General features: G+C 43.6%; 1 protein-coding gene across 1 annotated transcript in view; it reads right to left on the bottom strand.

Moving 5' to 3' along the window:
- The window catches only part of MYO16 (myosin XVI), a 434741-nt gene that overhangs the window by 17536 nt on the left and 393249 nt on the right, over positions 1–23956 (bottom strand). Inside the window, exons 32-33 of the mRNA XM_040624514.1 lie at positions 22186–22344; positions 7840–7931 (exon numbers count right to left, since the gene is read on the bottom strand). Of these exons, the coding sequence (XP_040480448.1) occupies positions 7840–7931; positions 22186–22344 (251 nt within the window). The remainder of the gene's footprint in view (positions 1–7839; positions 7932–22185; positions 22345–23956) is intronic.

The raw sequence follows: 23956 nt of genomic DNA, 5'->3' as shown, positions 1-23956 counted from the left end.
ACAATGATAAATAGATCTATTCATCAAGAAGATGTAATAATCTTTTTTTTTTAAAGATTTTATTTATTCATTCGACAGAGATAGAGACAGCCAGCGAGAGAGGGAACACAAGCAGGGGGAGTGGGAGAGGAAGAAGCAGGCTCCCAGCGGAAGAGCCTGATGTGGGGCTCGATCCCACAACGCAGGGATCACGCCCTGAGCCGAAGGCAGACGCTTAACCGCTGTGCCACCCAGGCGCCCCAAGAAGATGTAATAATCTTAAAGGTCCACACATCTAACAACAGAACTTACAAATGTATGAGGCAAAAACTGTTAAACTGAAAGGAAAAGTAGACAAAACCTCAATTACAGTTGGAGGCTTGGATACTCTTCTCTCAGAATTCAATAAAAGAAGTGGACAGAAAATCAGCCAAGATACAGAAGCACTCAGTAACACTGTCAGCCAACTTGACCCAATAGACATTTCCAGATCACTATCCAACAATAGCAGAATACTCCTTCTTTTCAAGTGCATGTGGAAATTCCACCAAGATAGACCATACCCTGGGCCATAAAGTAATTCCTGATAAATTGAAGAGAACTGAAATTATACAAAGCATACTCTCAGATCATAATGCAATTAAACCAGAAATAAAAGGCAGAAAGATATCTGGAATGTCCCTAAATATTTGGAAGGTAAACAACATTAGTCAAAGAGGAAGTCCTACAGGACAGTAGAAAACAGATTGAATTGAATGAAAATAAAAGCAAAACATATCAGAATGTTCCAGAATGCAGGTAACACAGCTAGAGGTGGAAATTTATTGCATTAAATACTAGCAGGGAAAAAAGAAGGCATCAAACCAATGATCTATGCTTGCTATTTAAGAAATTTAGAAATAGAACAATTTTAACCCAAAGCAAGCAAAAGGAAGGAAATACTAAAAAGTACAGAAATCAATGAAACAGAAAAATAATAGGGTATATCAATACAATCCAAAGCTATTTTTAAAAGATCAATAAAGTTGACAAACTTCTAGTTAGACTAAGAAAACACTATAAGCCAAGTGTTTGCCATGCATGCAACTGACAAGGAATATTACCCAGGATATGTAAAGAATTCCTGCAAAATTATCAAGAAACTCATGCAAACCAGTTTGGAAATTGGAAAAGGATGTCTTTGGACTAGCAGGTCTGAGAACATACGAAAACACCCCATAGCAACCAGGGAAAGGCAAAACAAAACCATAATAAGACCTGTTTTACACTTAATCACTTTGGTAAACACACAAACAAACAAAAGATTCACTAAACCAGGAGATTACCCAACAGAAGTGTGAAATGTTCCCTTTTAGAGGTGTACGTGTTGGAACGATTTTGGGGAATAACTGGCAATAACTCCTATGTTGAAAATGTGCGTCCCCAGCAATGCAGCACTTCCATTCCTAGGGGAAAACTTTGATATTTTTCTCTACTTATGAGTTAGAGACATATTCTATGATTTTCACTGTAGCCTTGTTTGTAACAGTAATCATTTGGAAACTTGGTTTTGATAAAGTTTTCCACTCCACATTGTCAAACTGTAAGCCTGCTGTTCTTAAGAAATGTCATGAATGTATCTATGTGAAAGTTGTTTCTGAGAAAAGTTGAAAGTGGAGGAGGCATGTTTACAGCTAAAAAGTGAGTAATATAATTGTGTTTTAAGGTGTTGAAAGAGAGCTTCTAAGAATCCGTGCTCATGCCCTCGTTGTAGCCCTCTGAGGAATGTTTGGGCATGGAAGTCCATGGTACCATATTGTCCCTGGGCATTCAGCGCCATTTCCCTGCATCTTTCACGGAGCTCTCTGGATTAGGTTTCTCAGGACCCTGAGAGACACCTCGGACCACCTTGTGAAGATCTGGAGGAAGAGGACGTGGCTGCCAGAGACACGGCTACCCCCTAGGGCCAGAGGTGGCAGCAGGGTGAGACCGCCCTTTCACATGGGGTGGTGTGTTCCTTTGGCCTTTTCTCTTCCAATAGACTTGCTCCCTGCCGAGGGAACTCGAAAGCAATGTTGCACTCAGTGCCCATGACAGTGTGTCGTCCACTGTCATCTCCCTTCCTACCGCCTCCCCGGGGACAGCCCCACCTTAAAGACTTTACATTTAACCTTGAGCTAATACTCAGAAAAAGACAGCAATGGAGAGCAGCATTGTATCAAAACGGGGGAAAACATCTCAACAAGTACAAAAGCAAACCAATCTACGAAGTAATTGCTCAGAGTGATACATGATTTTAAAAGCATGCCACGCATCCATTATTATCTATGGATGCGATGTAATTTATGGCTACATTCATATTAGAAAAATTGCAAACACCGGTGGGGGGCTCTGCACTAACTTCAGGACAGGATTCACTGCAGCGTGGCAGGTGGGGGGCAGGGGGGTTAGGAACTGGGATATAGATTTCTCTAAAACACATGGTGCCAGGACAAATACGGGGGGATGTTAAGATTTACTGAAGGTGGGTGTTAGGCTGCTTGCTGTGCTCCTTTACCCTACATTTATAGTATTCCACCACAAAATCTTTTTGAAAATCACATGCATGCCACATTTTAACCCAATCCCAGGTGAGTGTGTGGTCCTGCCGATTCGGTCTAATCTCCTGCTATTTTAGATAGCATCTGCTATGGTTGAATCAGAATTAATGTTCAGAATACTGACCTGGGGGGCTGGGGGGAAAGAATACTAAGATAATATAGCAAGCGTAGTTTTTAAGCACTTGTTATATTGCAGGGCAGGCTTGTCAGGTTGTATGTATTTTCTTGAATCAATCTGAAAACTAATTGCTACTTTCTCTACCCCCAAGTTAAATAACAGTTACGGGATTCACACCCAGTTCTTTTTCTTGTTTCTTTTATTTTCTTTAATTTTAAAAAATAAATTTAGTTAATGAAATGAATATTGAAATTCTTAACTACTGAAATTTTGAATACTGAATACTGAAATTCACAACCGGAATTTGTCCTCAGCCACGTTTCCTCCGCTGCGTCACTCCCTCCCCTGAGCAACGGTGTGGGCTCACTGCAGTTTCCCATCTGGAAGGTGAGCGTGCAGACATATCACAAGACCTTTTTATTTCTTGTTCTTCTAATATTTCTTAAAACTGAATGATCTCCTCATTGATACTGCCAACGTGTTCACTAGGAAAACCCTACGCATTTGAATGAATACATTTCGGGTCTACGTATGGTGCAATTCAATGAAGGAAAAACACAAAATATAAGATCTGGTTTTGCTTCTTATTTTCCAAGTTTCTATAGATCTATACGGGATTTGTCTCTTTTCTGCTGAAAACGCTGCCATTCAACTCACACCATCAAATTAATTTACTGCCTTCATTTCTTGCACGTCATATGGGAGTCACGAGGGGTGCATACTGATTCCCCGAAACCTCAGCTGCGTGAAAGAGCTTTCCAGGCTAGATCGGCTTCTGGTTGTAGCTTATAAATGAAATACATATATATTTCCTTTTAAAGGGGTTACCTAATTTCTATTTCCTACCATGTGCTTTAGAATTATCCCTTATTGAACTAAATGTGTCTACATTTTGTTGTTTTATCTAGCACACTGTTTCTTTTCCCTGCCAGGATGTATTTCCTGCAGTCCACGTGACGCATACGATGAATATTCGAGAGAGGCGCTGGCTGTATTTAGAGCCCCACAACACTTCGTTGTGACGTTACAGAAAGGTTTCTTTGATGGTCCAGTAAAACAAACCACGTAACAATCTGTCTCCCGCTTGCGGATCAATTGCACATTGATTATGCTACGGCTTTCTTCGGTGGCTGTGTTGGGAGTAGCCTAGATATTTATTAAGCTCTCGGGTGCTGGGCGGCCACTATTTTATCAGAGGCCATCAGTGATTTCTGACAACGAATACTTGAATATGACAGATATTAATAATAACTTTTTATGCTCTTTAAAAAATTGTAACAAAAAGTTAGGTAGGGAATACGATAAATGCCCACCATGAAAATCAAAGATCATAAACCACACGATATCACTGTGGAGAACAGACACCTGAGAGGAATAAAACAGCGTGAAGCAGAAGTTGGGAAAGTGCAAAGCAGGATGTAAATACAAATAAGGTGTGCTCAAACGAGAAAAGAAAGTGGCTCATTCTTCAATATCAAGCGAAGAGCCCTAAGCCAATGTGGAACCAGCAATTTCAGGCCGAGGGCAAGAACCAAGCGTTTTATTTTATTTTTTCCATCCCCTCCTTGGACCCTCCTGCCTTTGGGCCCCCACCTGCCGCATGGTTCACGATTGTGCTCTATTTATAATCCATGGGGATCCTGTGTCGGGTTACCCGGCCTTCTGAGTCAGCTGAGGATTGCAAGCCCAGCAGAAAATGCCAAGTCACTCTGGGCTGGAAGGTGTCCTCAGCGTTTCACTCCCTGCGGACTCTCCTCCCGCTGAGTGACTTCGGAGCCATCTCATCGCGCCAAATGGCATGCACTTTTTTTAAAAAAGTTACTTTACATCTCACAAAATAGCAAGTGGATAAATGGCATATTATTTTTATAAATACTGTCTAATTTCAAAGCCAAGCCGAAGTGGCTTTTACAGCCTGTGAAATTCCAGAGCTGAGCGGTGGGAAGTGCCGCAAAGCCCCTTCGGGGCCAGCACGCGGGACTGCCCGGCATCACACACGCACAGCTGCGTGTACCCGCGCCGAGTGGCCTGCAAGGTCATGACTATGCTGTTGTGCTCACAGTAAGGACCTGCCGAGCCCCCCCTAGGAGGAGCAACCAGGAACTCAGCCCCATTCAAGATGCATGGATGTCCCAGCTTTCTCAGTTTCCAAATATTTCAAGTGAAATTTACTTTTACTAGTTTTATGTAAAGTCATCATGCATTGCAAATTTGTAAAAAATGTATGATGGAATAGGACATAAACTGCCTTGTCTCTACGCCGCACCTTCCGGAAACAAACAGCTAGTATTATTGAGGTGCGACCCTCATTGGAAAATGTTTTACATCTCTATGCGTGTCAGTCAAAATTCGTATTTGCAAGCAACAAAATCTCTGCACATCTTAACAGGTGGAACCCTTACTGGAAGGTGAGAGAAAGGTATGAAGCAAGAAGGAACGGCGGGGCAAGGGGGCAGGAATCAAGGTGGGTTCCGTGGCTGGCAGTGGCCATATGCTGTCTAACAGCTTCCACGGAGGGGAGCCACTCAGCCACACGTCACCCGCTTGGGGACATCTACTCTTATCGTCCCTTCCATCATATGTCTCTCACTCCATAATCCATGGCTACTAGACTGACCGAGCCCATCTCGCCTGTATTTGTCTAGCTCTCAAAGGACAGAAGGAGGGGTGAGTCTCTCCCCTCATATTTTCATCGTGAGAAACCTTAACATGTGACTGGCAGCTAACAAGCCAAGTCACAAATGTCTACCATGGCTACTTCGATTTTTGTCTTGACCAGCAATTCTTAAAGCTTTAGAAAAAATTGGATGACTCCTCCATTCTTTTTAATGGGTTTTGGTAAATTCATTCTCAGAAACAGGACATATGATCTTGGCATCTACTCAAAGCACACACTCTGAAATTTCCCTATGATTTTTGGCCAATTACCAAATCCATTTCCTGTTTTCTCTATCTACAATAATACACATACATTTTGTCTTTCTTAAAGAGATTTCACTAAAGTCACGGATGATGCTAATTAGACTACAGACCTCTGCAACGAGAAATTCAATTTGTAGTCCACATCTGATTTTACTGCTATATATCCAATCAGTCCAGGACTGATTTTACAGAATCCTTATCTAGTTGCATCAGTAGAAAATCTAAAAGGCGATATGTCTATAGCTGTCCGTATTTCCTGTATAAACGCCACACAAAAGGCATTTATGCTGAAAGGCATGTGGCCATTAATGTGTAATTTCACCGAAGTCTTAGAGCTTTTCAACAGTGAGAAACGTGTCCTACCATGAGGATGTGTGCACTTCTGCAGGGAAGAAGTTTCCTGCTTCCTTGAAAAAGGCACCACGAGGCAGAGAGTTTGCACCAGAACAGAACGCCCACATTGACAACTAGGAATGGAAACTTATTCCTGAGGCTCTTTCCCGTCTCTCTTTGCCTCTTAGCCAAATCCACGGAAGAGATGCCTGCCTTATGCACCTTTTTGCAAAATCAGCCCTTTCTCTACGAACCACATTGTAGTGGGAGCCCTGGAAAGGGCATCTCCTGGCTGACCGCTGTGCTCTAAGGTACAGGAATCAGTCTTACCATAAAAATCAAACCAGTGTTCATTACAAGTAGGTCCCCCCTCCTTGGGAATTACCTTAGATAAAGCATCTGTAAGGCTTACCAAGTAAAGTAAATGAATCTCTAAGGAACAGAGGGGAGATTAGGACGATCTGTTACTGCAGCCAACCCGTATTTTCTTCCTATTTCAGTGCCTATATATCAGTGTAAGTGATTTCAGCAGGCTGCCTACTGTAAGATTTATTTTTCAGATTAAAGTTATTGATTTTTCTCACTCGCTCATCAGTGTTATTTAGAAAAATCTCAGCTGATAACAATGGACCTGTCCATATAAGGCCAAATATTCAGATGAAAGTGCATCGTTGTCTGGATTGTTGATTTTATGGAAACGTCTGGATACTCAACTGACTTTTTAAAAAATATATTTTTAAAAGATTTTATTTATTTATTTGACAGAGAGAGAGAGGTTGAACAAGTGGGGGGGGGAGGGGCAGAAGCACAGGGAAAAGAAGGCTCCCCACTGAGCAGGGAGCCCACATGGGGCTTGATCCCAGGATGCTGGGATCATGACCTGAGCCTGTTCAACTGACTGAGCCCCCCAGGCATCCCCTTTTTAAAGATTTTTATGTAGATAGTTGACATCAAGAAAGGTGTACCGTAGCTTCATGCAAAATAAGAATTCTGTTGCTAAAGCAATAATTTTGACTATATTGATAACAAGCTCTTTGATATATCATTGGTTGTGTCACCTTGATTGCAAACTCATCTTTTTGAAGATAATGATTAAAACTATATTTTAAAATTCAGCATAAAAAGAACTCTAGATTATATGATATAAATCCTTTCTCTTTCTAAAAACCCTAGGTTTTTTTTTTTCCCTTGAAGTGATAGTCTTTATTTTGGTGAACTTTTTAAGGCCAAACACATTAAGCATATACACAAAACGACTTTAACATGTCAAAAACAGTTTTGTGAACTGTGATCTCATTTTGATTTTAGAGTGTTCTGATCATTTGCTATCTTTTCTTTCATTTACTTACTTTTTCAAGTCAGCTCTATGCCCAACAGTGGGGCCTGAACTCACCACCCCAAGAACAAGAGTCACATGCTCTACCAGGTGCCCCCATATACTTTATTATAAATGAGTCTGGGTGATGTGGAATTCACAGGTAATAACTGAGGTACAGTGGCATAAAACCACAGGCGCCTCAAGCGTTTTATTCCCACGCTGTCGGCACCCGAGTCCTCCTATTTTGGCTGAGGTCAAACGCAGAGAACATGTTAGCATCACTCCCGGGATGTAATGTCATCTTCACTTGACAGGGATTTTTAAATACCACAACATACATTACATCTACAATATTCAACTTAAAAGTATTAATTTTTGTTTTGGACATTCTTCTTCTTCTCCTCTTTCTAACCAGCAGAAAGCTGGCATCTCTGAGATGGAGGAGGAGAGAGAAGGATGTCGAGCTGAAGACACTTAGGGCTGGAGGGAGAACGAGCGTGTTCTCTGGTCCAGGCGGAACAATCGTTCTCGGTCACCCCTTCCTGAGTGTCTGCTCATCACGTATGCCGTGACGACGTCGCGGTCGTTACCTGAGTGGTGTGGCTCTCTCTGTGTCTCTGAAACGATGCGGTTGTGCAGCTGCTCGCAGACAGACTGGAGAATCCATCGTCTTCAGGTAAACCTATGGAGGCCAACACCAACAAGCAGGTAAGGGTCCTTTCCCCAAATGAGACAAGCTGTGTACTTACTGGAATAATCGCAAACTGTTAGAGTTCGTGGATTGAAAGGATGGTCCCTAAATGCTCCTGAATCACGAATTTCCCAAGGGAACACAATTACTGCTGCAGTGCCATTTAATAAAGGAGGAAATACCCTGGAAAAAGCAATAAAGTAGTAACGAAGATGTGTTCCATGGTGGCGCATAGGGAGGAGAGAGGTGCGGGGGCGAGGGAAACTTCTAGAGACTGAAGACAGTTCGGTGAAGCAGTGATGGTGGAGGGAGAAGCATGCGGACAACACAGGGTGAACGGGGTCCTTGAACCGCCGGAGGGAAGCTGAGGTCCACGCAGAAGACATCAGTGCGGCTGTGCATTCACAGCAGACCGATTCCTAACCAGCCACGGAGGGTCCACAGCAGTGTGAGGAAATTTACATCCCCCACCAAAGTAATACAGAAATACCCGTGAGGCCCCGCAGGGTTTTACTGACGACCCCTCGCGAGAGAAGCAGGGTTTCTCGACCTCAGTACGGCGGACACTTTGGACCGTCTCCCTCCCTGTCGTGGGGCTGTCCTGTGGAGGGTGTCCGGCAGCCCCCTGGTCTCTACCCCGGATGGTAGTAGCCCCTCTGCAGCTGTGATAGCCACGAATGCCCCTGGGAGGCAGAATCAGGCCTGCCTGCACACCCCGGGGAGACAGCGACCAAACAGCACCACAGGTGACTTGCTGATAAAAATGAATACTTGAAGCAAGAAAAGTCACCTGATGGAATGAACTCAATCCAGAGACCTTAAATGATGAAGTGATTGATTGCTGCTCTTACCTAAAATCATAATTAACTAGGACGGTGTAATTGATTAAACATACACAGGCTTCCTAAATGAAATATCATCAGCAAATCACGGCACACTTTTGCAATTATAGGAGTGAGCAAGCTCCTCAGGGAAGTCCACAAGACCCCCTCAACACATAACGAGGCCCCCGGTCAATCTTCCTGTTACATATACGAATGCCTGGGCACGGAAAGGTTCGCTTCGTGCAGACCGGGGCCGCCACCTGGGAAGTGACAGGCCTACAGTGGGGGTCATGGGGGAAGACGGGTCCCGGCCAGAAGCAATGGCAAGGTCTGAAGTTGGCGAGGGCACACTGGATTAGAGACTGGCGTAGCAGGTGTGGGACAGGAGCCAATCACACGGGTAGAGAGGTCTGGAATCCAAACCAGGTGGACGGGACGATGGAAATCTGAGCTCGGTCACAAGCTGGGATTCCAGGCCATTGGATAAGCAGACAGTCCACAGACGTCTGACGCTGTTTTGTAGGCACCGCGGGTCTCTGAGAGGGGGCTGTGATGAGACGCCATTTTACCTGAGTGGTGCGCTAAGAGGCCTTTCTCACCTGTTGACTGAAGAAAGCACAGATCCCAGAACCTGTGGCAGGGTCAGCAGGGTGGGGACAGATGGTGCCAGTGCAGGGCAGGTGAATGTGTGGGGATGGAGAGCCGGGTGCTGAGGGACAGTGGGGGAGAAGGAAGGGGTGCTGGCAGCCTTGGCGTGAGTGCTCTCTCCTCCCCGTCATGAAGGTGCAGGTGGGAGGAGCAATGGAGACCCACCGGCCCGGGGTGCCGAACACCCTTGCTGCTTGTAGCAAACAGGTGGGAGAAGCTCACTCGGGCCGCTATGCCCAGGGACTGGGAGCCCGAGGATCGGGTCATAGCTGGGAAGCACTGAGGATGTTAGAAGGCGGAGGTTTGTTTTGTTTTGTACCAATAAAATATTTTATCTTGTTGCCATATCAGAAACAGTACATTTTAAAGGCAAATCACCTAAGAATGACAGCAAAAGAAAAAAGAAAACCCATGAGGGAAAAAATGGATTAGTACCTCTGTTTGAACATTTAAAAATAAATATGTGCTCTATCATAAAGATAAAATGCAAGCTAAAAAAGAACAATACAGAACATTTCAAGGCACTAAATAAAAGGCTCTATTATTCTTAAAACGTCCTACAAATCAAAATAAAGGACCCACTGTCAGATTTTAAAATATGGGCAAGGAGTATGTATAACGAGGAAAGAGAGTAAATAAGCACTAAGTAATAACCCTAAAAATAAGCAATCAATCAATCAATATTCAAAGAAATGCACACAGAAGTACAATAACTTACCCGTGTTATTTATTAAGATAACGAGCAGTACAAAACTTTTTATTACAGAAATCTCACACACAGATAAAACTAAAGAGAGGACAGTGAAACTTCTCGTGCCCATCACCAAACTTTGGGATGTTCATTATTTCAATCCTGTTTCATTTACTTCTCATTATCTTTAAAAAAAAAAAAAAGGCTCTGGCAATCGTGTCATCTCACCTGTCAATTCGTGAGCACGAGTCTTTCTGCAGGCAAGGGGTTTCCTCGTGCAGCTATAGTGTGCTACGCAAAGGCCCCAGAAAAGCCCCCTGGTCTCAGGGCAGAGAGTTCTACTGTGTTCCTATTGAGCTGAAGGTTCCTTATCCATGGTTGGGGGGGACATCAAAGGTGAATAGGAACATTTATTTGTTCACTTCCACGGAAGGCTTCTATCCCAGAAGACGGCTCTCGCATTTTCGCGAGCATGCTCTGGTCTTCTTGTGGTCACAGCCTTCTCCCAGACCGCATTCTGAGGTGGTAATTCCCATCGGTGCAGTTCTCCACACATGCTTTCTGTGGCAGCAACAGTGCGCCTCAAAATGCCAAGATGCCCACTTGCCACGAGACCATCATTTTCAGGAGCCATGCTTGTCCAAATGATAGCAAGGGCTAGGGTCTTCTGAAACTGTCCCCATCCTGCCCCCAGAGACAGGTGCTCTTCTGCTCAAAGAGAACAGGCAGAGGCTGGGGGAAGGCATTCCCTGCCCGCTGATGGGGGCCACGTAGGCGAGAGCAACACTCCATAGAACATACCACTCCGTGCTGGGGCTGGGCACAGTCGTCGGCCTTGATCGAGGGTCCAGGTGGAGGGAAGAGGCTCTGTGCTCCCTCTCCTTGTGTAGGGGGTGCTTTGTAATGAATCCTTCCCCAGGATGCTCGGGGGGAGTGGCGTTTAGGACATTCTCCCCATCCTGTGTGGCGTGGATCCAAACCCTGGACTTCCTTGAGATTTGTAAGGGGATATTGAAAAGGGAGAGCTCTGCGGTGCTGAAGTCTGCACCTGAAACCCTATGGGTTTATGTAGAGTCTTCCCAGAACAGAAGCCTGGGGCAGGCGTAGAGGGCGGTGTGGCTCTGAATCTTACGTAATGAACCAGTTGCTTGTCACAGTTCTGCCCTCAAGTTCTGCCCAAACCCAAGTTTTAGTCAACATCAATGAGGTTTGATTCTCCTCTCGTGTCTCCCCCACTTACCAAGTACCCCTCATCTTTTGTGAAATTGGACATCAGTGTTCCTCTATCTCTGATCGTTTATTCTGTTTCTCCATGTCTGCCCTTCTCAAGGGATATTTCTCAAAACTTGGCACTCTGCATGGTTTTGCGGTCAGATTTCCCCCTCACTTCTCTTTAAATGTTTTCCTCTGATCCTATAAATGATTCCCACTTCTCCAGCTTCCTGGAAAACTCTGCCTTTTTTATCTTTCCATCCTGGAGCTCCCCTTAAACTCCCGAACTATAAGCAACGTCTGCATAACAACCATCTACAGCCAGAAGTCGCTCTTGGCTCTTGAACTTCAAATCCAACCCAGAGAATAAGCCTCCTCTTTGAACTTCGTTTCTAACTTCTGTTGCAGACTGCCCTGTTCTCTGGTCCAGAGCCTCAACATCTTGGATCACCCTCACCCCCCTCTTCTTGCCTCCTGTACCAGCCCATTCTCGAACCCCCTCATTGGGGTGCACGGCCTGCGAAGGCTAGGGTGGGAGAACACAAAACGGCTATTCCCAGCTAAAGTTTCTGTTCCACTGCTCACTCTGAATAACACAGTCAGGGAAGTTTCTCCCAAATAGCAGGTAGCACCCCACCCCCTTCAAGCCAGGACTACTCTTCCAGACTCTTCGAATTGGCATTCAACGCCCCGTGTGCTCCTGCCACCTCCTCTCCCATCTTAGTTACTTAACTATTCCATCAAAGCACCCCATTCTCATCCCCGCCACAAAGATACTGTGCAGTAAATCTTCTTCCCTGGAAGGTGTGCCCTTCTCGTCTGAATCTCATTCGTTTTGAAAATCCCAGCCCTCACCAGGAGCATGCCGAACAAGCCCAGCCCACGGGAATCTCCTTCTCCGTGTGGAGGCAACAGAACACTCATTATTTATGTGATTGATCCGACACTTGTCACCAGCTGCCGTTCTGTGATCTCTCTTGAAATGTATTGTTAACACTCGATGTGTGCTCTCTTGTCGCACAGACCACATCCTGAGTTGCTTAGATTTCCTACGGTTCCACGTGCATTGCACAACGCCTGCATGCAACTGGCGCTTAATAAATGCTTTGATTGACTGATGTGCACCCGCCCTTCTCTAGGCTTCTTCCTGCCAATCTGTCCTTTATATTATTTTGAATCCTCTAACCCTCCAAGGAATAAAAACAGAGCCTTCCTGAAACCCCACCCATCTATCCCAATTTCCATTCATCCCAGAGGCTCCAAACTATAATGTCTGTCATCACACCGAATGCCAGTGCAGGCCACCAAAATGACACTTGGCGTGTTTGACTACGCACGTGTGTGTACTGGGGTCTGTGTGTAAATGAGTCATTAGGCATTGATTCTAGCATTACAGTCTGTAGGGTCTCAGATGAATTAATTCACTGCCCCGTACCTCATCGAAATCATGCATTTTTGCTTTGACTGGACACATTTTCGGTGATCGTCTAGCCCCCAAATATCTGAGCTTTTATGATCTCTGGCTACAGGAAATGTTTATTGAGCACTAACTTGTGCTGGCCCCATTGTCCTAAACCCTCATAACAATCCCATAAGGCAGGGCCCTGAACTATACCCATTTTCAAGATGAGAAAACTGAGCACCGGACAGATTAAGAATTTGCTCCCAGGCATGGGGTTAGTAAGCACCAGAGCCGGGGTCCGAACACAGGCAGAATGTGACAGCGCCTGGAAAGACAGCGTCAGCGTTTCAACCCAGCCGTTTTGAATCCTGACTCCTCAACTAAGCGGAGGAAACTTAATTAAATGAAGTCCAAATGAGCAATTATTTAAGATGACTTGAAACTATTTTTAGCCAGAAGGAGTGGGGCAGGGCTTTCTAAATGCCCAAGGAGCCAGCTTTCTTTGCAAAGCTACCTTCTGCTGCTGAAAATAGGTGATTGCACGATATTCCGGATTGTCAGTTAGCCTTTGAAGCAGACAACAGTATGAGTTCCAAAGACTCCGTACAATTCCCATAAACAAAGTGATGTGGTAAAACGTATATTTGAATGTTTTTCACAGGCTCAAGCGAGAGGATCGTTTGCCGGCATTCTGGATCTATCTCGAGCAGGGCTGACAAAAGCCATTTTTAGATGTTTCCAGAATCACTGTGGTTTGGTGCCCCAGCGGTGCTGGCTTCGATACGGTGCTGGAGGCTATGCAGAGAACGCAGAGCTCCTGGTCCTGCAGATGGTCCCACCCAGTCCTTCCCTGGGGAAGCCCTTTACGCCACACATAATCCTCACTGTGCACCGAGGAAAAACGTCCGGCAAATGAAAAAATCTTCACAGAACGATAAATGAAAAATCAAACGTAACGACCGTCTTCTTTAATTGCCGTTTGTTCTCCGATGCCCAGCAATATCATGTGTATTCATTGAGCAGCAAGGAAGAAAATCATACCGGACATAAAATGGTCTAGCTGGAATTTTTTATGTCCTTATTTCCCCACAAAATAAACATCTTTATACTCACAATATTTTGTGTGATGCAACTAAAACGTCCTAACACTAAAAACTGTTCTTTAATCTAATGATAAATAACCACAAGTCCGGGGAATAATTAAGTATACCAAAAAAGATCTAAGTCTGTGTTCCCATCAGGAAAAGGATGGCAATTAAAGTAAGTGATAGCTATAATTAGCCACACATAACTATATTTCAGCAAATGAACAAACAGATAATTATTTCTGGGAAGCAGAGGTAGCATGCAGATACTGGCATTCAAGAGAAATCATTTCCTAGAAAATAACACTATTTCTGATTCAATTAGAATTTCAAGTTATTTTAAACATTTATTTCCATCTTGTGCCTTTATTTAGAAAGCACGTTGACTATACGTTGTGAATTAGGCATCAGGACTAGGAACCGCCTTCAGAATTTTAATCATCACCTACATACCACGTACTGCACGTGTCTAATACTTTTCAGTTTGTACCACACCGACAAGGAGACTTTCTGACTCTGCGCCCTGCACAAACTCGCCGGTTCCTGTGGAACATGCAACACTGTTCCAGTCGGTACGTGCTTACCCAGTGCCAAGTATCCAGGGCATTGTGCTGGATATCGTAGTAATCACGGGGAGGTTGCAGGAACCCAGACTTTCATGGTGTTCGCAAAAGTGGACCAACATAAACATGTCGAGTAGCTTTGAAGGACTGAAATCCCAATTGAAATAATTTTCCTTTTGTGCCTGTAATTCTGAGATTTCCAAGTGATTGTCAATTAATGACAACACAGAACTGGCTTTATTTTAAAATCTGGTCCCTCTAAGATTGAAGGGGTAATATATACAACTGTGTTTCAGGGCTCAAGCATTTGTGACAGGCTGAAGTTTAGAAGTCTGAGAGTCCTAAATATTTAATTTGATATTTAATTTCAGGCAATGTAATCCACAAAAATTTCCATTTTGGTTTAGAGGATTTTTGTTTGTTTGCTCCATTGGTTTTTGGTTTTACTTTGATTTTTAGAGTAAAACTCAGTTTTGGTTTTTTTTTTTTTTTTTTTTGTATTAGGCTTTTCCAGGACCATTGTCCAAGCCATAGCTTTTGGCTTTTGAGTCAAGACACAGACAAATGAAATGATTTGGTGACATCAAGTTTCTCTTTTCTTTTTCTTTATAGTATGATTAATGTCATCCAAGGTGAGCTAGGGAGAAGCATGGGCTGAAATTTTAGCAAAAGTGAATGAGTATATGGTCATCTTTCTTAAATATTCATGTATTCAGTTTTTATCATTTGAACATATTTTAAATTCCTTTTTTTTTTTTTTGGTGGCAATCTTTAAACCCTTCAAAATTGCGAGCAAAACAGGAATTAATTACTTTCTTACTAAATCCTTGCAGCTCTTGTGGAAAATGCTTCTATCACAAGCTTGCTGGCTATTGCTGTCACTCAAATTCCATTTTTATTACTTTAGGAATACTTCATTTCAACGTAAGAGTATACCATGCTTTTGTAATCTTTACCCTTCCAAAGGGGTAGCATCAGAGATTTCGAAAAGTAACCATTTTAAGAGAAAGACTGCATCTCTCTGTTTCCAGCTAAACAGATACGCGTAAGTCTGAACATCACACATTAACACGGAGAGTTTTACAAAATGCCTACTTTAATCGAGTTGGAATAACACATCATAACCAGTGTCGTTTTAAGGGTGGGCGATCGGGAGCGAAGTCTGCCCTCCAGCACACAGGGCTTGGTTATTGTCCAGGAAGGTGGAGGGCCATACACTGAGCCACTTAAGGGCGAGCTGTAAGCCAAGCAGATCCGAAGCGGATGCTCTGGGCTCGTGGGAGCCTGTATCATTCTCGGCCGAACTTTCGTCTGCTTGCAGTGGTAACACAATTTGGTAAGGGCAATTTCTTTTTCTAGAAGTCTTTGTTGCTGGTAGAAAAATACTTCTGTATCTAACTGATGTCACTCCCCCCTCCCCCACTGCACCAAAAAGCCTCTGCTTTGTGACCTGCTTCTTTTTGTTTGTTTATTTATTTATTTTAGAGAGAGTGTGTGTGTGTCTGTGTGTGCACGTTGGGGGATAGGGGCAGAGGGAGAGCGGAAGAGAGAATCCCAAGCAGACTCCCCACTGAGTGTGCAGCCCAACGCAGGGCTCAATCTCACGACCCAGAGATCATGAACTGAGCTGAAATCGAGAGTCGGACGCTTGACCGACTGAGCCACCCAGGCGCCCCGGGACCTTCATACTTCTGATCATTATTTGTAAACCTTGCTTACTATGGCGGGGTAAGATTCGTAAACACATCTGGGTTTTTCTCTGTGTGTGATTCAAGCAGTCTTTTTTCTGAGTGCCAACGGAGAATTCCCACGTTGCTCTGGAGACCTCCATGCTAAGCTTGAATAAACCCGGCCCCGACCAACGACCTGCTTCCATCCCCCCCCACCCCCACCCCGGCCCAACGTCATGTGTGACTTGTGATGGGTATGGCCCTGCCTGGGTTTCAGTCTATACCCACTCTCCTCCTCCGGCTTCTGACATCAGGGGTGAGCGTGTGTGGGTGAGCAATTCGCTCAACGGGGAAGCTATGGTCGTCAGCCTCCCTGTGTTCCCTTGGACCTTGAGGGAAGCCTGAGATAGGATGGGGACCACCCACCGTCCTGGATGCATGACACGCACTCTCCATTCCCCCTCTGTTCCCCTCTCATTCTCTCTCCCTCCTGGCTTTTCTCTTTATCTTTTTAAATCCTGCAACTGTAACTAGCACACGAGTCAAGAAACAGGACTGTGTCAGCCACTCAGAAGCCCCCATCAGCCTCTCTCCCAATCACCAAGGGCCCCTCCTCCTCCAGGGAAAGCCCTGTCCTGGGCAGCAGTCCCTTCCCAGGGTCCCTGTTTGCCGGAACCCCTCCTTGTGGGTCAGTGCTGCCATTCTGCAGGTGTGTAGCGAGCAGTTTCTCCGTGCTCTTCATGCGCGTTTCTCTAATTCCCCATGAAGGCAGACTCTGAAAAAGGCTACGTGCCTATTCATGGCCCCCTCCAATTTCCTGTTCAATTGTCTTTTGTTTTGTTTTTAAGTAAACTCTGAATATGACCCTTTGTTGGTTAAGTGTGTTGAAAATACTTCCTCCAATTATATATATATAAATAAATATATATATAAAATATAAAATATAATATAATATTTAATATTATATATCATATAATATTTTATAATATATAATATATATTTGTTTCATCATATTTGTTTTATCATATATTTTATAATATATAATATATTATATTTTATATATATTATATATATTTTATGTGTATATATATATATATCATTGGAGGAAGTATTTTCAACACAACCAACAAAGGGTCATATTCAGAGTTTACTTAAAATCAAAACAAAAGACAACTGAACAGGAAATTGGAGGGGGGACATGAATATATATAATTATATATGTTACATATAATTATATATATTATATAATTATATATTATATTAATATAATATACAATATATAAAATATAATATATAAAATATAATATAAATATATATATTATATACATATATTTTTTCCTTTATAGTTAGCACTCTTTTGTGGCCTGTTTACAAAGTCCTTCTTTCTTTTCCTATCTCTGAAGTTAAAAAAAAATCCTATATTTTCTTCAACAAATTTTATTATCTTACATTTGACACTTAGATCTATAATCTACCAGAAATCTCTTGTGCATATAGCATGAAGTAGGGGTCAAGTTCATTTTTTTTCCTCACATGAATAGCAGTTGTTATCCTTCCCCCAGTTCCCTGCAATGCCAAGTTTGTCATAAATTAAGTGGTTATCTATGCAAGCTGGGAAGGTTTTCTTTCTTTCCCCTTCTGTATTCCTGGTCTCTGGAAGTGTTTCTATAACACTGGCATTCCTTCACTCTTAAGATTTTGAGACAACTTACTGGGAAAGGCATTTGGGTTTTCCTCACAGAAAAGTATTCAGTTACAACTCCAATTGATTAAATATTCATGTTATTATTTAGCTTTCCTATTTTTTTGGTTCATTTTGGTTAGTTGTAGCTTTCTTTTTTTTGAGAAATGTGTCTGTTCATCTAAATTCACAAATTCATTTTGGCATAAACTGTCCATAATATACTCATTACCATTTTTCAAGCTCTGGAAGGTCCGGGGCGGGTCCCCTCTTCATCCCTAGAGCTGGCCATCCGTGCCATCTTCTTTATTTGTCTCCTATCCTTGCAAGAGAGTTTTCTGCTCTATTCGTGTTTCAAAGATAATTTTTTTTTCAAAGAACCAACTTTTGGTTTTGCTGTTTGTTATAAATTTCCATAACTTAGTTCTTACCTTTATTATATCTTTCTTTCCACTTCCTTGGTATTTCATTGTTGCTCTGTTACTAACTTGTTGACATTTGAAAAACCGATTTTTGGCCTTTTTTCTTTTGCAATACAGATGTTAAAAGACACAAATTTCCACTGATGAAGACATTAGCGGCATCCCACAAGTTCTGTTATATTTTCATCATCATAAGTTACAAAGTTCTCCTTTTTTGTGATTTCTTCCTGAATCTACTGATTCCATAGAGATGTAATTTGGAACTCCCAGACAGATGAGAATGGCTGTTTTTAATATCTGCATAACATACCTTTCCGGGTTCTGTTCCTTTACATTTAAATTTTTACCATCCTCATGTTTTACATGCTTTTCAGAAATCTTAGGCTTTAAAATATTTTATTAATGGATTTATCTTTAATGTGAATTCACACTAAATGAGTCCCTTAAAGTTTCTTGGCATTCAAGCTTAGTTATTTTCAGAAGTGCTTTTATGCCTGCCATCTACGACCTTTCTTTCTATTTGTCTTGGGTTTTTTTTTTTTTTTTTTAAGATTTTATTTATGTATTTGACAGAGAGAGAGCACAAGCAGGGGGAGCAGCAGGTTGAGGGAGAGGGAGAAGCAGGCTTCCCACTGAGCAGAGAGCCTGATGTGGGACTTGATCCCAGGACCCTGGGACCATGACCTGAGCCGAAGGCAGATGCTTAACCACTGAGCCACCCAGGCGCCCTGTCTTATTTTTCAGATAGCTCTGGCTCACCTCTTTTTTGCCATCTTTTGGGTGGACTGACTTTTATTATTCTGTTTTACTCTATTAGTTTGGAAATTACATACTCCACTCTTATTCCTTCGGTGGTTGCCTTTGAAATTACAGCCTGCGAGTCTGCGTTACCCGCGTGTGATAGTAAACCCTGCTCCACACTGTCCTGATCTCACTGGCTTTATTTCCTGTTCGTTTTTCCCGCGTGTATCTCTGAGCATTCTGGGTCTGCCCCGCACTTAATTCTTCCAGTTTTTATTTTTATTTTTTCTAACACTGCCTTAACTCCTTTGGATCCTTACAGAAGTTTTTTACTATGTATGATAAAAACCTAGATCGGCAGTTATCTGAGCACGTTAAATATGCTACTTCATTGGTTTTGATTTGTCTTTGAATTGCTGCTCCTTCGAATTTGGCTTTTTGTTTACTTCTGGCTGCTTTTAATATTCACTCTTCGTTAGCAGTGTTTCACCACGAGATGCCTAGGGGCAGTTCTCTTTTTATTTATGCTAATCAGGCTTTGGTTTTGTTTTGTTTTAACAAAAGTCACATTTACAGGCAGAAAGATGTACACGTGGATAAATTTCTAGGAACACAGGCCTTCCTGCTTGAGGATAACTCTTCGGGCCCCTCTGCAGTGTGCTATGGTTTGAATGTTTGTGTCCCCCCACCCTATTCATACGCTGGACTCCTAACCCCCAAGGTGATGGTCGTAGGAGGTGGTCCTCTGGGAGGCCATGAGGTCCCGAGGGTGGGGTCCTCACAGTTGGGGTTAGTGCCCTTATGAGAGAGACCCCAGAGAGCTGGCTCCTTCCTTCCCACCAGGTAAGGACACAGCGGGAGACAGGCAACCTGCTGCGGGAGGGGAGCCGCCCTTGGAGCGGAGCAGCTGGCTCGCTGACCGCAGACACCCCGAGCTGTGAGCAGTATGTTTCTTCCATCTAGAAGCCACAGCAGGCCACCCCCTGCCACACGCCCAGCCTGGGGCAACCCAGCATCGGTTTTCTGTGCCTATGGTTTCGCCTCTTCCAAAACAGCGTGTGCACGGAATCGTGCTTGTCACCTTTGACTCTTTCCTCAGCGCAACGTGCTTGACAGTCACTCATTTCGTTGCACGTATGGGTGGTGCCCCCCCTTTCATCTTTGCACTCTTTATGCATGTGCTAGTCAGCCTGTAACGTGGCCCCCGTGAGCCCACCATGAGCCACCACACCTGATACAACCCGCTCCATCGAGGGGAGCGGATGCACGATCTGCCTGCACGGAGCAGACGGTGCAGAGCAGTGAAGACCAGGGCTTCTTCGCAGGTGCTCTTCCTCGCTCTCTCGTGGCCTGCGGGCCCCAGGGGAAGCCAGCTGCCCGGGTGTGAGCCCCCCTTACGGAGAAGCCCGTGTGAGTGAGCTGGGCAGCGGAGGAGGCCTGCCGGTGGCCACGGAAGGGATCTCGAAGTTGCACCCTCTCTCCATCCAGCTTCCAGATGACTAGAACTCTGGCCAACAGTTAGCGGACAGCTGCCTCACAAGGGACCTTGAAACAAAGGCCCTCCGCTCAGCCACAGCCTGACTCCTGACCCACACAAGGTAAGAAATAACAGCCTTCTGGTGAAGCAAGCCTCTGGGTTCTGGGGGTGGCGGGTGGCTGGTGGCGAGTTTACAGAGCAGTAGAGAACCAACACAATCCAGTCACCCGTTGAAGGGTGTCCATTTTCGACGATGATCAATGAGGGCACAATAAATATTTGCACACGGGTATTCGCGTACCCACAGTGCTCCCTGCTGCCCGTGTAATCTCTCTTCTTTCTCCAGAATTCCAGTAACTTTCTCAGCACGCCCTTCCTGCCTCCAAACTCTGTTCCAGAATCCCTGATCTTCTCTTGCTTCTTTGTGTTTCATTCTGTAATTTTCTCTTCCAGTAATTTATCTTCCAGTTCCCCAGGTTTTTTTTTTTTTTCTTTTTAAATGACTGTGTCTAATTAACTTTAAACTCATCCTCTATTGTACTTAATTTTATGACTATTTCTCAATTTCAGAATTTCCATTTGACACGTTTTTATAGTTTCCCATTTCTGCTCATTCTCATTCCTTCATCTCCTTGGGCACAGTGAACATACTGTCTTCAAGTATGTGCTTTTGAACTCCAATCTTTTGGGCTCCCGTGGACGTACTGCAAGAGACCGCTATTTCTTCTTAATTTTTTATCTTGTTTTCTGTTGTCATATGTCTGGTTTTTTGATTGTGTGTTGAGTAATATATTTGAAAAATGGTTTGTTACATCATTTTGAAGACTCTGATGCTGTAATTGTCCTTTGGGACACACACACACACATACACGCACATTTCCTCCCAGGCACTTTTGGGCCCTGTCAGTCCTGAAGGACGTCCATCCAACGTCAGGGGTTGAGATAATTCATAGCTGAGCTGTGGTTTCTAGTTCGGGTACACCCAGCCCTTAGGAGGAACACTCAAGGCTCCGACCCATGGCCTTGGCAGACCCTGGACTTAGTCTGTCCCCACAGTCCAGGAGGCTGTCAGAAGTCCAGTCCAACTTCTCAGCTGGCTTCTATGGACTAGGAGAGTGCTCTGAATGTCGCTGGGAGAAAAGCCTAGAACGAAAGCTTCCTTGCTTGGTCCCCACTGCATTCCAAACCCCTTCCTCAGTCTCTTCTTCCCTGGATCTCATTGTCATAATAGTTTTCTAGTGCCTTTAGTCAGATTAAACAACTAGGGAAGTTTGGGCCAACTTTTCTGGATGTTCTCAGGAAAATCTCCCCAACAGCCATGGTCTGCTTTTATGTGTGAGAGAAATACATTATTTGTTTAAGCCACTATTAGATAATTTTAGGATACACACAGTCTAACCACTTTCTAGATGATACATTCCTCACTATACTCCAATTAAATACTTAAGTCCAGTTCGGCGTTTACCATAACTTCAATATTAATTTCCCCCACACTACTCAGGTATGAGAAGAAAAAGGTATTTTTTAAATTAAAAATATCGTTAGAGCAAACCCATCTCCTCCTTCTGTTCCGTAAAATCTCATTTTATATTGGTTCCCACATATCAAATAGTTCACGACAATCTCTGAAAAGTCAACTAACATGAAATCCAACTATAATTCTCTAACCGACCCAATAAAATGCTACAATATATCCTACAGTGAAGTTTATGACCTATGTTCCAGTTTGTAAGCCCCCTTCATTTTTATGTTTCAAATCCATCCTCCCTAGAAAGTTGATAGAACTTAATACTTTCATCTATTTACTTCTGAGTTTAAAAAGCACTTACCATTTGAGACAGAATTCCCATTTTCAGCAGTGATAGCACTCGAGAGTGAATTAGATAATTGAATTCCATGGTTATTTGCATTTCTATCTTGAGTCTCAGATGCAATTTCTGATCTACCAGCATCATCTCGGCCAGTTAGGTTCATGTTAGTCTCAAAACCTAAAATAAATTTTAGAAAGGATTGTTCTTTTTGGATAAAATGTACCAAATAATTTAATGAAATAGTAGAAGAAAATAATAAACCTCATCAAATGAAACATTAATTATATTTGAAATAGTAAATTAATAATCAACCTTAATTAAATTTATGGCCTACAAAATCTTCACCAAATCTTGCCGCAACACTCTTAAACATAATGGGAAATATTAAGTGGTGATAATGAATTTCATAATTTATTATTTTCAAACAGATCTATACAGAATTTTTGATGTCAGAGTCTAATAACCTGTCACTAGAGCACCGTCTGTCTTGAGGACATTGTGTCCTAAAAGAGACATGGAAGTAAATTCATGTTTCAGAAGTTTTCTCAATTACTAAATTAAGTAGAGACCCTTGTATAGGCTTAAAAAATTAAGAAATAGGGCGCCTGGGTGGCTCAGTCGGTGAAGCGTCTGCCTTCAGCTCAGGTCATGACCCCAGTGTCCTGGGATCGAGTCCCACGTCTGGCTCCTCACTTAGCAGGGAGTCTGCTTCTCCTTCTGACTCGTGTTCTCTCACTTTCCCTCTCAAATAAATAAAATCTTACAAAAAATATTTTATAAAAAATAAAAAAAAATAAGAAATATACTTTCAGTAGCATTACAAAATTTGTTATTATCCATTTAGGAGAATTCAACTTCAAAATACTACTTCTGCTTCTGTACACTGACATTACCTAATTGTTCACTGCATGTCCCATGTTGAGTGCTCAGAGACTGACGAACACAGAAGCCATCATCCAAATTAGGCTGAAGAGCCAAATGAAGATTTTTTTTTTTTTTTAACTATGTAGCAACAATAAAGTAAAACCTAACAAATGCCAGGGTTTGGAGCGATGTCTCCTGCATTACACTCAGACAGGGTCTACAAAGGACCAGAGCACAGCCGTCTACCGTGGCGTCAGGTGCGGCCTGGCCCCCCTCCCCTCTCCTCTCTCGGAGTCAGGGCCCCTCCCTCGGGCTGGCCCGGTGTGCCTGGGATTGGCTCCTGCTTCCCCAGGGACATTCTGGAGGGCCTCTGTGCAACATCGAGGGTGTGCACGCTGCGTCCGCTCTTCGTTGGTACCAGCAGATTCGGACGCCTTCAGGTCAGGCGTTCCTAAGGTTTCAGGCTGACAGATTATTCAAAAGGGATAAAAAGCATGATTCGCTTTATTATACTTTACATATGGCAGAACAGTTTATCTCCAGTGATCCCAAAGGAGGGATGGAGCAGGGAGGGAGGATGGAGGGAGGAAGGGAAGGGAAGGGAAGGGAAGGGAAGGGAAGGGAAGGGAAGGGAAGGGAAGGGAAGGGAAGGAAGGGAGGAAGGATGGATCGAAAGAAGGAAGGACAGATGGAGGGAAGAGGAGGAAGGAGGAAGGACAGACGGAGGGAGGGAGAGAAGGAAAAAAGGGAGAAAGCCAGCCCTCCAGAGCTTGCCTCTCCAGGCCGGTCTTGACGCAATCCTTTCTAGCTCTGGCCTCTAGACGTGATCTCCTCTTGGCTTGAGCCTCACACTCACACAGCACCACAGGCTGTGGCCATGTATCCAGACGCTCCGTCCTGACCCGTTTCCCTGCTTTGCTGTCCG

This window comes from Ursus maritimus, unplaced genomic scaffold (genome assembly GCF_017311325.1).
Source record: "Ursus maritimus isolate PB19 unplaced genomic scaffold, ASM1731132v1 scaffold_10, whole genome shotgun sequence".
Lineage (NCBI taxonomy): Eukaryota > Metazoa > Chordata > Mammalia > Carnivora > Ursidae > Ursus > Ursus maritimus.
This window is presented reverse-complemented; position numbering and strand designations above follow the sequence as displayed.